This window comes from Melozone crissalis, unplaced genomic scaffold (genome assembly GCF_028551555.1).
Source record: "Melozone crissalis strain CALT ecotype California unplaced genomic scaffold, PUWL_Pcris_2 ptg000018l_1, whole genome shotgun sequence".
Lineage (NCBI taxonomy): Eukaryota > Metazoa > Chordata > Aves > Passeriformes > Passerellidae > Melozone > Melozone crissalis.
Window position 1 is genome coordinate 41,002,501 of NW_026535796.1, and position 16,300 is coordinate 41,018,800.

The 16,300-nt window shown below is 42.2% G+C and overlaps 1 protein-coding gene across 1 annotated transcript in view; it reads left to right on the forward strand.

Moving 5' to 3' along the window:
- Window positions 1-16,300, forward strand: part of LOC128936447 (ras and Rab interactor 3-like) — a 153,231-nt gene that overhangs the window by 131,504 nt on the left and 5,427 nt on the right. The window contains exons 22-24 of the mRNA XM_054275382.1: window positions 2,548-4,026; window positions 6,426-6,734; window positions 15,185-15,316. Coding sequence (XP_054131357.1) covers window positions 2,548-4,026; window positions 6,426-6,734; window positions 15,185-15,316 — 1,920 coding nt within the window. The remainder of the gene's footprint in view (window positions 1-2,547; window positions 4,027-6,425; window positions 6,735-15,184; window positions 15,317-16,300) is intronic.

The following is a 16,300-nucleotide window of genomic DNA, read 5'->3' on the forward strand; positions in this document are numbered from 1 at the left end:
CAAAGCAGTCAGATTTTCACTTGGACTTGTGAGAACAATAGTGCCTTACAGAGACTTAATGCAACTGGATGATTGATAAACTATTGTCTTTGGAATAGCTAAAGGGGTCTGAATGCAAGAGGAAGATGTTTATGATCTTTATGTTCATAGCAGAATGCTGACAAAAAGGGCACTTTCCCCTTTGGCCATAAACCACCTGGATCTCTATCCAGGGTTGGTCCCTGCAGTCTGGGCGAGCTGAAGTGCAGCACGGCCTCAGGGGGTAATTCTGCACTTTGGAAGTGGCTCATATCTGAGCTATATGGAAAACACCTTTTGCAGCTTCTCCTTATGATGTGTGGGGGCAATGCTGATGAAAGTGTGATATTTTTGAGTTTTGATATTTCTGCTTGCTCCTGCAGGATTTCGAGTTGGTAGAAAAATTTGTATCGTCCCAACATGTTCTCTCACCTCACACAAATCACATGCAAAAGGAACATTATTTTTAGTGACAGCATCAAACAAGCAAATTTTAGATGAGATGTATAAGGTCACAGATAGGAAAAGCAATTCTGTTAACTAAAGGAGCTCTCCTTTCTATTCCTTTTCATTTAACACACTCTACTTGAAACAGCTACTTCAGTAAGCCACTTTCATGCTCCTTGGTTTTTCAGTTTTCCTTCAGGTATTGAAAACAGCCAAACAACGGAGAAAATTTAAGAGTTAGCTTATTTAGAGATATTTATTAGAGCACTCACTATTTTGGGGTTTCTTCCTCCCAGAAGGTATGGGCAAACCCCACTGGTTTCAGTTCAGGCAGCTTTGTTGAACATCACAAACAGATTTGCCTCTAACATTTTCAGCATCCTCTATTTTGAGTATGTTCCAGTTTGTCAAAACATCCTTTTATGTACATGTCCAGCCAGCACTTATTGCTGATAAAGAGGTACTTTACAAGTTGAGATAACAAGTTGCACTTGTTATCTTAAACTTAATTTTTTATATTAAGTCCAAAAGTTTGGATTAAAATGCAGGAAGTGTATCATGAATCTGCAACCTTCAGTCTAATTTCAGCCAGCAGAGGCTATCTTGATTCAGGCAACAGTTTCCAGCAACTTCTGAAAGAAGAGGTTAGTTAAAGCACAAGCACCAAGGCAATATTTGTTGTAGTCTTTTTCCTTTTCTCCTGTACTGGTGGTCATAAAAGTAGTGAGGCTTGGAAATTTATTTGTCATGGTGTATTTCATACCAGTCAAGTTTCTGACAAGAGAAGAAAACCTGCTGTCTTCCTGGCAAATGATGCTGGCTTCCTGAAGTGCCATGCTGTCTTAGTGGAGTCAGACAGGCTCAGCTATTGACAGATGCTGTTTATTGCTTCCCGGAACAAAATTTTGAGGATACAAATGGGAACACAAACTATTAAGTGCTGCCCAAAGTGGCACTTCCGAAGGAAACAAAGCATTGTCTGAAATTCTCATATGTTGCTCTGTATTTATTTCAAAGTACTATGTGTTTCAAGGGGATAGAGGTAAGATGTTTATCTGCAAGCTGAGGTGTTCCACAAAGTATCTGGCTGTTCTGTATGTTGTCACAGAGGACATACTGCAGCCCCTCTAGTCCTGACCTCAGTGGTACAGAAGTTCTTTAGGAGGAGAATTAGCATAATTGCACTGCACAAAGAGCACATACCCTCACAGACATGCCAAAGACTCCAAGAACTGCTTAATTATCCTTCCCAGAGTGCAAGATAAGGGAAGATCCAGGAAAGCAATGGGAGATGATCAAACAGCCTTCTCTGCAGTGTGAGACAGTGTGGCTGTGCTGGGAAATGCCTGCTCTGAAGCAGCTGTGTTACTTGGTAGAACCACAGGATCTGTTCCTTCCAGCCTGAGTGGAGCTTTGCATTTTCATCACAGTGCCTTAACCTGACCACTACTGTGAAAAATTATCAACTTCCCCTCTGTAGATTGGTTTACTCACCATTTCCTCAGCCCATGAGACTTCACAGCATTATATTCTGACTTAAAACAACTTCCTCTGTCCTGCATTTGCTGATACTGAGTGCAGCTGGAGAGCTTAAGGAAAATGGTTCCCCAGCCAGCACCAGTTGTGAGCAAGAGGCAGACACAGCTTGCCTGGGCTCTTCACATCCTCTCCTCGTGTATCCACAGCTATTTGCATTTGGAGGGCAGTCATCACTGAACAAGCATAGATCCCTTCTCACAGTCATTTGTATTTGTTATTTGTACCTTCCTGCTCTGAAAATGCTGAATAGCATTAACAACTTTCACTAGGTAAGTGTCCTAAAATTGACAGGGGAGAGAATTCTGGTGAAGTTTCTGAGCTTATCCCCTGGCTTGAAGAATTTTATATGCATACAACAGTTTTGTTCTTTCTTCACGCTGTTTTGTGCAGAGGTTTGAAAATTCAACATTGAAATTTGTGTATAATTTCTTTTTAAAATAAGTATATTTTCTACTATATAAAATTCTCTATTTTCTACTATATAAAATTCTCTGAGATTTTTTTAAATTTTTTCTTTTTTTTTTTTTTTTTTTTTGGTGACAGATTTCTGGGATTCCTACTTAAACCACAAGAGACAGGACTCATCCCACCCTGCAAAAGACTCTGCTTTCAGCACTGCCCAGGCAGACAGTTTAAGAACTACCCAGTGTTTTGCAAGTAGCACAAACCACTGCTCATGTGAAATTGAGCTGTCAATAGGAAATGACAGGCTGTGGTTTGTAAATCCTATTTTTATAGAAGAGTACAGTAATCCTTGTCCTCCAGATGTATCTTCTCCTAAAGGCCACTCTGGGAGCACTGAACTGCCCCCTGCCACCATGCTTACTGAAAAGAGGTCTCCTCGACGTCCTCCGCCCCCTCCACCCTCTCATGGGCTCATTCAGAAACCTTCCCTGAAGCTCCCACAGGACCCCATGACTGCCTGTGAAGAAAACAAGCTACTTATTAAGCCACTAGGAAAGAGTTTCGAGGAAATGCAAACGGAGGGTGGTGACGATAAAGAAGAAAGGAAGCAGAGCTCCTCGGCCAGCGCGCCCGTGGCAGGGAGCCCCAGGAAGGGCTCCCAGCCCTCTGCTCCCCCGCGGCGGCGGCCGAGCGAGAGGACCTCAGAGGAGAGCTCTGTGGGTAACCCTGAAAATTGTGAAACGCTGAAAGGGGAAGGGACAGAAGGAAACCAAGACACAAGTGCAGAGAGCAGAGATAAAACACTGCTGTGCAAAAAGTCTGTAGAGATACCTGGGGAGGTTCCCAAAAAGGCTGTATCACAGTTTCAGGAGACAAAGCCTGAACCTACAGAGAAGAAGGAGGACATGCCTAAGATACAAAGCAATGCCACTGAGAAAGGAAAGTCACCTCCTGTCCCACCACCGAGAAGGAAGAGAATTTCCCAGGTACCGAGGACCCCCAGCTCCTGCCAGCCGAAGCAAAGAACAGCGGGAGAGACTGGTGTGGCTGCAGGGCCGGCTGTGTGCAAGGGCAGCCCAGCCACAGGGACGGGTGCTGCCACTTCCACACACACCAAGACTGAGCCGGGACACAGCCACAAATCTGTCGGCTCAGCTGAACTGGCAGGGTCACACTTGTCCCTGGAGGACCTGGGAGGCAGCACCGTGGCTCAGGCATCAACATCTGAGCCAGACTCCTACTCCACCAGCAGCACAGAGGATGACCTGGAGATGCTGAGTGGTTCATCTGGTAAAAAGACACGCTCCGTGATCTTGGCCAAGGCCAAAAACAGGCTGTCCTTGGTGAACCTGTCCAACGTCTTCACAGTCTTTTTGTCTAGCGACAGGAAGCTGCAGAAGAAGATAGTGGAGCTGGCACAGGACAAGGAGTCCTACTTTGGCAACCTGGTGCGGGACTACAGAGTGTACAGTTTGGAGATGATGGCAAAGCAGAGCTCCAGCACAGAGATGCTACAGGAGATCCGGCTGATGATGACTCAGCTGAAGAGTTACTTAGTGCAGAGCACTGAGCTGAAATCCCTGATAGACCCAGCCTCCTACACAGAGGAACAGTTAGGTAGGTAACTGTGGTTTATTCATCCTTGGGCATGGCTTAGGAAGGTGAGGAGGGAGAAAGAATTATGCAGACACAGGCTCTGCTTTACAGAATTATAAACCATCCCCTGAAACTTGAGCAGCATAAATTGAAGTCTGCTCTGTGGTTGCCAGCACTTGGAGGAACAGCTCAAAAACCTGGAGACCAATGAGGGGGAAAATCCCTTTATGAATGTTTTAAGGGCAAGAGTTTAAGCAAAAGAGATGAGTGTATGAGAGACCTACATGTATGTGTGTATATATTATATACGTGTGTGTGTGTGTGTGTACACAGAGCTGAATTCACTGGAAACACAAAAGGCAAACTTTTTCCTTCACCACTGCATTCCCATGTCCTTCCACATCCACTGCTTTGCTAATAGGATGGAGAACTCCCTGCATGTGGCATACACCATTGTCTCACAGGGAGGGACAAGACTAGGATAATTTTGAGTAGCAGGTTGGAGGAATCACTTGATTCCACTTTGTGTTCCTCAGAGCTCAGAGGTACAGAAGAAATGTCTGTTGCAAGACTATTGCCAGCTCCAAAATGAAGTGTTCATGTCTTTGCCATAGGTATAATTTGCCTTTGGGGAGAAAAAATGTTATTTTTAACTGTTTACAGGTGTTCCATTGCTTTTCATTCATATCCTGGGAAAGAATAATGGGCTACTTCTCTCCTTGCTAAGGATTGGACTGGTCTGTTTATTGTACATCCATGAGGGAATATAAAAAGAGCTGTAGGACTTTTCATCCCAGTGAAAGCTGTACAGCCAGAAAAAGTGTGCATGCATGTGCACACATGCTCCTTTGAAAGCTTAAAACTGTTTCTTGAGGACCTGAGAAGCAATGCAGAGCTATTTGTGGATCCTTAAGTTGGATTAAAACAAGCTGGGAGCTGGAAGACCCAGAATATGGAGCGAACCAGAGGAGTGACCAGGGATTCCAGGGGATCCTGCAGCTCCAGTATTAGGTGGGACTCAGCTAAGTGGTGAGCCAGGAGTAAAAGGCTGCCCACTGTCAGTCTCAGCAGGCTCTGCTGATTTCCTTCTCCCCCAGCAAAGGCTTCACATGATCCTTCAGCAGAACAGACCTGCAGCCAGCACCTGCCACATCACAGAGAGGGAACCTGCAGTTTCATTTCTCATGCATCTTGTGTAACACCTTCAGTCTTTGTCCCAATAACCTCCTTCTAGGTGGGGGGTGTGGGGGCAGCACAGAGAAGTCTGTCTTGAATCTTGATTAGTGAAAGTGGAAAGGGGGAGGAAAGAAGTGTCCCTGTTCTGCTTGGTAGAGATGTTTGTGTGCAAGTATCCCACCACCTTCCCACAGACATGCCTGGTTTTGGCCCTGTGTCTAACCCTGTTCACTGCCAGCTCCTTGACAGAGTGATGTAGCCCAGTCAACCTTGACAGGGCTGTCCTCTTCTGTGGAGGACAAGGATTCCCACTGAAGGATGTACCACTTGAATTTGCCCTGCTTCAGGCTGATTGATTCTCTGGATTCTTTAAAATAATTGCATTTTGAACACATAAATATTACTGCCCTCTGGTTCATTCCTCACTGCCTGAGCAGATGAACTCTTCTGCTAATGACCTTTTTGCCTCAGTGCAACAAGAGAATCTCTTGCAGTCCCTCTAGTTCTGCCTCTGGTTCCTAGGACTCAGACAACAGGCTTCCTCACAGTCTCTTATGCTTCCTTTCCTCTTCAGCCAAACATTAAGCAAATTCTCAACCCACTCATATTATTTCCTCCTCCACAGGCCACAGGTGGCGTAAGATGTATCTTATAGGATCAGTAATTCAGAGTCCCTTGAGCAGTAACAAGGAGGCACTTCTGACCAGATATTAGTTTCTGTCTCTGAGCTGGTGGGTGCAGCTGCTTTGAGGAAAGAAAGGGGTGCTTTGAGGGTGCAATTATTTTCATCCCAAACTGAATATCTCAAAAAAGTCAGAAGGAGAGGTCAGAAGGGACATGAGATGAATTGCATCTGGGCATCTGTAAGGGCAGGGCTGATAAAAAAATCACAGTTAGGTGAGATTCCTCTTCTTTCCCCAGAGTTGGCTTTCCTGCTGCCTGGCAATGCCATGCTGGTCAGCCAGGAGTCAGGCAGAGAGAGCAGGGACTGCTGGTAGCAGGAGGTCTCCTACAGCTCCAGTGACAGAGACCACACACTGATGCTCATCTCAAGCCCATCTAGGACTTCTGGATAGTGTTGGTAATGAAATGTTTACTTTCTGGGATGTGATTTCTGTTCCCTTCTCACAGCTATGTAGTAGTGTTTGAATAACCAACCACGTTTCCTTAGGACTTTTACTTGCACCTGTACTACTGGATTGCTTATTTATTATATGCTTTTGTGTTCTTCCTTCTCTGTGCAGAAGTGATTGCTGAGACAGCTTTGTACAAATGTGTCCTGAAACCTTTAAAGGAAGCCATTAATTCTTCCTTAAAAGAAATACACAGCAAAGATGGATCTTTACAGCAGCTGAAAGAGAACCAACTTGTGATACAAAACACAACTACCACTGACCTGGGTGTCACAACCAGTGTGCCTGAAACTGCTGTGCTGGAAAAGATCCTTCACAAGTTCACAACCATGCACAAGACCTACTCTCCAGAAAAGAAAATTGCCATCTTGCTGAAGACCTGCAAACTCATCTATGACTCCATGGCTCAGGGAAATCCAGGTACAGGACTCCTGCTGATGGTATCCACCAGGGGTCTTTCTCCTTGTATCAAAGGAACAGTGCTTATGATACAGCTGGCATGACAATATTCACATTGGAGGTAACAGTGGTGGTTGATGTGTTTGGTATCAGATGTCCACAGGTTGTGTCCAAAATTGAAGGGTTAGTGAAGTTCTCTGCACTAATAACTGGTTACCTGGTTAACTTTAAGCTCCATAACTCCAAAAACTAGTTACCCATAAGTGTGTGTTTTATGGATAATATCCTTTTTGCACAGATCTTCACACAGCTCTCCAAATATCCTAGGGGCTCTGTCCCGGCTTGCTGCAGAGTAATGGTAAATTCTAGGAATGGGTCTCTGGTAAAAAGCTCTTGATTTGACCTTTGCAGAGTTTTGCCTAAACTGAGGAGGAGATGTAGAGTGTAGTAGTTTGTTGCTAATTCCTGATGCTCCAGTAAATTCTAAAAGCCACTTCTTCTGTCCAAGGCAGTATGTGCTCTGAGTATAAACACAACATGGGCCTCAGGCCAACCATGAATGCAGAAATTAAACCCTTGGCCTGCAGACAGGATGCATTTTTGCAGATAGACCAGCAAGTCCCTTCCTCCAGAAATTTGCTTTGCCAGTTTAAGAGCTTTTTTTGTATACTGTGAGCTGATGACCAGCCATGCCTGAATCTGGAGAGAAGCTAGGTATTAACTTGCAATAACCTGTGGTTGTTTAAGGAGTCAGTCACCAAAGGTGCTTTTAGCTGTTCTGCTTTATTTTGTACTGGCAACAGCCTTGGAGCATTCACACAGGGATTGTTATGTCCCTGCTCAGCCTCGCCTCAAGGTGATCTCTTGGATAGTAAGCAGCAAGGTTCAGCTACCAGTCCAGACACATTAACACCACAGCAAGAAACCACCCCAGGGCTGAGCCTTAGCTACAGGGTGGAAAGGACCTCTCACTGTCTTCAGGTATCATGAGATTTGGACATATGTAGGGGAATTTGCTGTGACTTTGTTAAAACAGTTGTGTGAAGTTTGAGAATAAATTTGGTTTAGATCAAGGACTTGCAAGCCTCACTAAAACCCACATGGTCTCCTTCTGATGCTGGTGTTATGTACACATCACACCTTAGTTAGCTCAGGGCTGGAATTTTTCTGTTGAAGGAAATACTGTTGTGTCAATTTCTGTAACAGAAATGAGGAGACAGGGAAATAATTACAAAACCCCAACATGATTAAAATATTGACATTCATGAAATTAGATGGTTTCAGTGTGGTTTGCCACACTAACCAAAGCAGTGCATTTCAGCCAGTTCAGCTGTTCTCTCATCCTGAGTACTACTCAGCAGGGTGTAGGTTGGAAGCTGATTTTACTCCTGGGCATCCAGTTCCCTCTCCCTTATATCAAGTTCCCTCTCTCTTATGCATGATCAGTGATGCATGTCAGGGCTTGGCCAGAAGAAAACTGGCTTGGAATTTTGGAAATGTACCCCAATGAATTCAGACCTGAAAAAGAAGCTAAGGGGAGAAGAATGCTGTATCTAACTCCTGGAAAACAGCAGACTTGGAGAGTAATTGAGTGAAATGCCCTGGAGACTTAGAAGCAAAATGTGTGAAATCCCTTCCACAGAATGAACTGAACCCATGACACTTTTATTTTCCAGTGGCAAAGAGCGGAACCTGAAATATTTCAGCAACCTGAAATATTTTTATGACAGGGAAAAGCATGCTGTGGGGTCCTCAGAGCAGATTTCAGCTGGTGGGAAATCTCCTGCTCTCTGCCCATCTCAAGAGCAACAGCACAGGGCCCCTTTTGCTTTTAGCCAGCCATGAGGCAGCACAGTGTTCTTCACACAGGAAGAGCAGAGGCCATGCTCAGCTTCCTGTGCAATAGTTTCTTCTCCTTTTCACTCCTTTTCCTAACTGCTCAATTAGAAAGATCCCTCCTTTTCCAAGATCAGAGCAGGTGAAACACAAAACAAATAATTCCCAAAATCAGTCTACCTCTGTGGGAAACTTTACCTGTTCAATAACATGGAAACTCCTTGTGTTTGACTTAATTTGCAATTTGGCAGGTCAGACCAGGTTTTATTCACTTTAGGCTGGCCACAGGATGAGCTGACCTACAAATATGGTTTTACTTCTCAAAGCAAAATGCCAACACCAGCTAATCAAGCACCTTTTCTTTTCAGACTCATATGAAAATACAAGTTTTTTAACATTTTGAGACCCATGGACAGCACTCCAGGTTTGGACAGGATGTCCCAAGAGATACCAAGTTTCCTTTAAAACTAAGGACAAGCATGCTCAGGAACATCTGTACCTGTAGTTGTGCTCATATTTGCCCTGCTGAAAGAGTCATGAAATTTTAAAGTCTGCCTTGACTGACTCCATGTATATCAAGACATTTTAAGAAAGGAGGATGTCTTTGGTTTGATTACAATTCATATTACATGAAAAATCTGCCTGATAAATTGGCTGTGGTTGAAATCTCTGATACTTAAGACTAAGAACTGAATGGGTCAGACCCTAAACTGGTTTAAGCTAGCATTTCTTCCTCAAGTTGAAGGCAATCAGCTTATGGAAGTGATTCATCACAAGGAATCAGGAAGGCAGCTTCACAGTCTTAGTCATACACATTTCTCTCAAGAGTACAGCTCCATGATAGAGTTGAGGCAGGACCAATCTCTGGCTACATCCTGCTGTAGGTGGCCACAGAGGGGTATCATGACCAGCCTCCCATCACACACATTGTGCAGTCAGTCCATGGAGTCCAGATGATTCATCTGGCTGCATATAGGCTTCTGCTTTAGAGCAAGATGACTCAAGGCAAACTCCAGTGAATATATTGATTAATTCATTACTGGCTATCAAAGAAATTAAGGGGCCCTGGTTCAGATACTCATATGTACTACGTAGGCAGTGATATTAGTAAGTGAATCCTCATCAAAGGCACAATTATGACAGTATTGAGCTTTTCCAACTTCTGTGCAAACTTAAATGACTGAAACATATGCCCCCAAGAATATAACCGACAATCTGAAAATATGTCACCTGCCTGCTAAAAATACTAGAAATGGTTAGTAAAAATAAAATGCATTTTAAAAAATAGAGTTTGGAAACCCACGCTCCACAAAATGACTGGCTATTTTTTTAGCACTAGAGAAAGTAAGAGGCAGGCATCATGGAGATCTTGCATTTGGAAGGCATGCTGCAATATGCACAGGGACAGCTGGGCACATAGCCAATTTATGTAGAAACATAGTAATGTTATATAGAAAAAATGCTTGTTATGTGTCTTTCAGAAATACCTTTACTCAGGAAAAAGATTAAATGTATATTGTGTGATATGGGTAGAATGAGAATCTCTGCTTCTCATCAAAAACACAAGTGACACCTGTAGAGTGAGGTGCAATGCAAATGTGCAATACATGTGGTGTGTACTGGCAGTGGTGTGCCTGGGTCACCCAGCCTTGTGCTGCCTGGGAGCTGCCACTGTGGAAGAGAACTGATGGAAAAACAAAGCAGCAATAGGCATTGGTTCATGGTGCCAGTCTGTGAGACAAACAGGCCAAATCTGGTCAGCATGTGAGTGAGGAAGATCAGGGATGGAAAAGTTCTAAGTTTAGCCTGGAAGTTTGAAACATGGGCAAACTGCTTTCAAAGGAGATTGAAGAAGAATGGAGGTACAATTTGCTTACTGCAACATTTCTAACTTGCGAACTACCTAAGATTATGAAGCTTCATTTTTGGACTATCTTTGAATTGCACAGGCAGCTGGACCATATAGTTCAAAACTATAGTTTGTACTAGTCATGGAATTGGCTAGGTGACCAAAACATCTGATTTAATAATTTCTATTGCAGAGTTTTACAAGGATAATGTGCATAGTCTGCTTTTGGAAAAAGAGGATAGATAGGACATATATCCATTGGAATATTTCTCTTCCTTAGCTTTTAGAATGAAGTTTGTCACCCCTACAGAACTCAGCAGCCAAATATTAGCTGCCCTGATGTACTCCTTCAAGGCTCTGCAGTTGGCAAAAGCAGAGCTGTGTCTTTAGTGGGATAGCTGAGCTTGTGGAAAGGAAACTGGACTCCAATACTTCAGCAGCCAGTGAAGAGCCCGTGCTAGAAGCTCCTAAAGCTGTCAGAGCAATCCCATTACACTGCTTATTATCATATCTCACTTCTGAGAAGGAAAATAAAGCTATACATAATAGGTTTACTTTGATATCTTTCAAAAGAGGATATTAGTATTTAAGTTACTTTTAACAAAGAGTGATGGACTAGAGATTTTGAGGGTTCTGCCATCTAGCAAAATTTCTACAAAGAGCCAGTTCGAATTTTTCATGGGGACTGAATTCCTCTGATCTCTAAACCACACATTTTTGAAGTGAATTCATGCTGTCTACATCTATTAACTCACTTAATTCACTATATCACAAATTAAACCTTGCTGAAAGTACTATAGGATAGACAAGAGACAGCAAATGCTAGTGTGTGGAAGGAAAGTCACAATCTTTTCTTATGATCTTGAACAAATCCCAGTTAGCCTTCCTGCACCTCAGGTTTCCCAGCTTCAAACTGAGGCTAAAATTCATATTTTGTGGAGATCTGCTTCTAGACATCAAGCTGGTGTTTGTAAAATATTAGAGAAAGGTGCAGGGCATCACCCCTATCTGCTGGTTTTTAGAATATACACAGAGAGAAAAGAAATGCATGAATGTGTTAAAATAGACTGTAATTTCTTTATGGAGGCTTGGGCAGAATTCCAGTGGCTTTAAATCATGTATTTAATTAATACTCATCTATTCAAGTGCTGCATCCCAGCCAGGAGCTGACGTTGTACTTGCTTTGCTATAAACATAATAGGATGAGTTTGTGGCAGAAGAGAAGGCTTATTTTAAGCTTCTTAGAGATATTTATGAAATAAATGTTTCCTGACCCTGCAGGGAAGAAGGGGAAATGAAGCAAGCAAGTCATATCTGGAGTAGGACAGCACCACCTTGAATAGGCAAGCTCAGTCTCACTGTCACTGAGAGCAGTGGCAGGGTCAGAGCAAGATTTAACTCTGTCAGCTGCAAAAATTCCCCTCTGTGAGAGACCACAGATGGAGCAAGCCATACAGGTCTAGGAATTTGGCTCAGGCCCAGCTTGAAAGTAGAGCTGAGGAGGCAGCAGTCTGCAGAGAATACCTCTGCTGCAGCTCCCAGATGGACACTTGTTAGTGCACAGGAACCATGGGGGTTATACAGTGCTGAAACAACCTCTCAGGTGTCTTGGTCCATAGGCATTATTTCATCTGTCTTTGTAGACTCCTGTTTCTGGGCATATTTGAGTTGCTGACAGCACCTATTTTCCCCATGGATGGACTGAGATATGGAGCACCTCAGGGCCACACTTGGACTGATGGCTGTACTTGTCAAAGCTAGTCCCTGTACCTGGAGGGGCCAGGAGATCAGTGGACAATCAGAGCCCTGCCCTCTCAGGCCCTTCTCCTTGGCTCCAGGAGCACTCAGGGGAGAGATGCTATTGAGATGCCTACAAGGTGCAATATACCGTGCCTGGCCTGCCCTTGGCCACACTGGAGGCTTGTGGCAACACAAAAAAAAAACACAGAATGGAGTCAGAGCTAGATCATTGGTGATTAGTTTTGCTTTTCCCTTGTTGACACATTCTGCTCCTGCTGACTTCAGCTTTTGCTATGGATGTGGGTATTTAAAATTGGGTGACATACAGCCACAGGTGGATTAACGTGGTGTCTAGTAATTCACACAAGTTGTGAGCATACAGGACACGGAACATGTGTTCTTTCCATTATTTCAGTCAGACCTGAGTCATCCCTACTCAGCATTATTAATCTGTAGATCAGATTTTCATATTTAAGGCATATAAACAGCTGGAAGTCCAGTAATATTTCTATGAAGTCTTTAAGTTGAGAAGAGTTTATAGCAAGGACTGGAGGGCAGAGCAGCTAAATCAGCTTATAGAAATGAGATAAACAGCATGAAAAAGAATTGTCTCTATACATGATTGTACTTACAACCACTTCTCAGACAACATAAAAGAAACAGAGAGATTTTGTAGGCATTCTTGAGAATTTTCCTCTAACTTTCACTTCTGTAGACACCAGAAGTTGGTGAATGGGGACATGGAATTGTTTAGTTCCAAGCTGCTGTTTCCATCCTGCATTAGTTGGTCAGTCTGTTCTCTGCTCATGATCTGCTTTGGTGACATGTAAAAAGCCAGCAACCGAGCAACCAACCAACCAAGCAAAAAACAAACAAACAAACAACTCAGAAGTTTTTTTTCCAGTGAATAAGAATTGATATTGTGAAGCAGCAATTTTATTTGATGCCCTTATCAGATATGACATGAATTAGTCATGAAAGAGAAGTGGTAGGGAAATTCTGCTATTGGTATTACACTGGAAATCCCTTGGCCTTAAGGAAACTAGAATTGTTCTATCCATGCCACTGATCTGTAACTACTACACCACAAATAAGAAGTTTTTAATGAAGGGAAAAATGAGCCTAACAAGTCTTTGGTATCTTGTATTCCTTTATGCTAGTCTGAATTAGAACTAACTCTGTTGGCCTCTGATGTACTTGGAGCAAAAAGAAAATAGGGCTTTTTGCTGAGAAGATTTTCTGTTACATTTTCATGTCTGTTTTGTCATATTTCTTTTTTTTTTTAATTATTTTTTTCCCCCTAGAAGATATTAAACAGCTGTAACACTAAGCTGCTTGCATTAAGGTAATGTATATGACAGTAATGAGTTAGACTCTTCACAGAGCTAAAGCTTTCACAGAGACATAAGCCAAGGGAATAACAGACAAAAAAATGTCCATACAGATGTTAATGGAACAATGAAGTCCATTTATAGTTTCATTGAAGACCTAAGGCTGTGTCTTTTAACTAAAGGCAGCCATAACAAAGCAATCAGAATTGAAAGTGTTAATCCAGCTTTCATTAAATAAATAGTCTGTTATGGCATGTGTGGGCTCTGTTAGAAACAGACTGAATTACTGCCCTGATGATCTCTCATTCTCTAACTCTTTGTTTTAAATGGATCAACTCTCTGTTCACTAGATGTATTACTGGGTTTATTTCAAAGGCACACTTTTTTTTAAAATCAGGGACTAAGCTCATGTTTATTTGAGGCTTCAGAAGAATATCTTTCTTTGCCAGTGGAGAATCTGTGTCAGCTATGAATGACAAAAAAAGAAATCTGACTCATGGCAAATATTTGAAACAAGTCAGTGGGAACATTTGAGAAATAGGAATGTATGCCCTACCATGGAAGAGCATGTGTGCTATGGGCCAAAAATGGCTAGAGCATAATTTCACCAAAACTACATCAAGGTTAGCTTTGATTCCTTGAGCTGAGACAAGCAGTTCTCAATTGAGACACGCATAGTCCATAAACCAACATATCCAAGTGCACAGGGGAGAAAAAACTCCCCACAGTCTGGGGAAAGACATTCAGAATGAAAGCAGAGTAGGTTAAGAGGAGTGGTCAACTCTGAAGGTTGGTCTGGTAAAAAACTTGCTATTGCGGGTTTTCCATGATGATTTTATGACATGTTGGTTGAAAGTGAAAGTATCTTTCAAATGAAAAAAGTTATCCTTGTGCGCTTTGTGGTTTATGCAAGGAAGCTTCAGTTTGGATACTATCTTAAGTAGTAATTATTTATAATTGTGACTTAACATGCTTTTTTTTTGTTCTTAGAGATCCCAAAGAGCTCTTATAGACTGTTAGATCACTTTGTTAACTTAGTTGATATGAATGTTTTAAGCACAAGAAATATTGAGCATCTGCTGTACACCAATTTCAAAAACTAGGTTAAAGTCCAATGTAAAAATCTTTCTGTTTTCCTAGCTAGACAGCATAGTTAGAAAGATGATTCCTCTTGGATCAGCTCTTGGGCAACTGTTTTAATTAGGATCATGTCGTGTGATGTTTTGCCTTCTAAAGGGATATAAACACAGAATTCCCCAGTCCTAAAACCACTGTCTCAAATTCTATTTTCTGTTTTTTGGTATCACACATAGAGTAAGTCTATGAGAATAAATACCCCTAATGCATGTAGGCAACTTCCCTACTAATATTGCCAGCCTGAACTGCAGTCTTGATGTCAGTATCAAATCAGAGGGACAAGCTGGAAGCCTTTGAACTCTTCAAAAATTGCCAATTGTTTGTCATCAATGAAGTTAAGTTTATATTTCTCCAGTTAATTTTCAACATCCTATTTTGGGCTTGAAGCAAGTTTACTTACTTTTTAAGTGACCTAAATTTCTGTTTTCAGCATTTTTGCTGGTGCTTTTGAGCTGTAACTCTTCAGGTAACATAAGCTGAAGTCTGCAAAGGACTCAGTGTGTGAGAATCTGACACTGTTGTGTGGGACCATGATTTTTTGGTGTTATTGGGACCATGCTGTGTTTCTCTTTGCTCAGGGAAGCCCTATGGTGCAGATGATTTCCTCCCTGTGCTCATGTATGTGCTGGCCCGCAGCAACTTGACTGAAGTCCTTCTGAATGTGGAGTATATGATGGAGCTCATGGACCCTGCTCTGCAGCTGGGAGAAGGTAAGAGTACAGAGCTTGCTCATGGGATATTAACTGTGGAAATCATCCTTTGTCTCACTTCAGTGTTTGTGAAAGTGGGGCAGCAAAGCTCTGGCTAGATTTTGTGGATAATACTTTGGCCAATCTTTTCAAATCTGAATCTCTAAAATTATTGCCAAGTACTTTAACTCCTTTTAGCTAGAAAAGGCAGGGACTCACCATAAATGATAACTGAGGTGGTGGATTAGCAACCTAAACAGAGACATCTTGTGTCACTTGGCCCAAAGGCTGAAAAGCTGGAAGGTTTTTGCTAAAATTAAACAGCTGCTGCAAAAAATTGTGCAGATACTTTTATTTATTCCAGTGAGAAAAGAGCACATTTCTTAAACTGCTTTATATGCCTGAGGGCTATATTCTCATGGTCACTCTACTCCTAAATTTGAGTGAACCTTCTGACAATGTTCTCTGACTGAGCATCATAGTGAGACAGAGAAAATAAAGTTAGGTTAGAGAGGAATATTGAGTTTGGAAGTGACCAAAGAACTCTGTTATCAGAAAGATAAATACCCCAGTGGGCCTCCAGTTTCTTAAATATAGCTTGGAAAGCACATGCTTCCCAAGTGACAATTACACACTCTGAATTAGGAACACAGATCATTTATCACCAAGTGGTCACTAAACCAATAAAATAGTTTATTTTAGACTTTGGTAAGTACTGAGGTTCTAGAAAGGAGTCCTGGATGAACAACAGCAGACTAATTTTATTTATATTAAATGAGGATATAAGTCTGAAACTAAACATGTCATCCCAGCACAGTGCAGAGTGGGACAAAAGTAAGTACTAATAGGATGATTAGTAGCAATACAGTACATTAGTAAGGTGTTTCTGCACAGGCTAGTTTTTCTGCTGAAAAGAATTCTTAGCAGACAAAAATGTTAGCTGAAGGACAGTATTTTGTGGACATAACCAAGCTGCTTTTGGTGACTACTCTGCACACAGGTTCT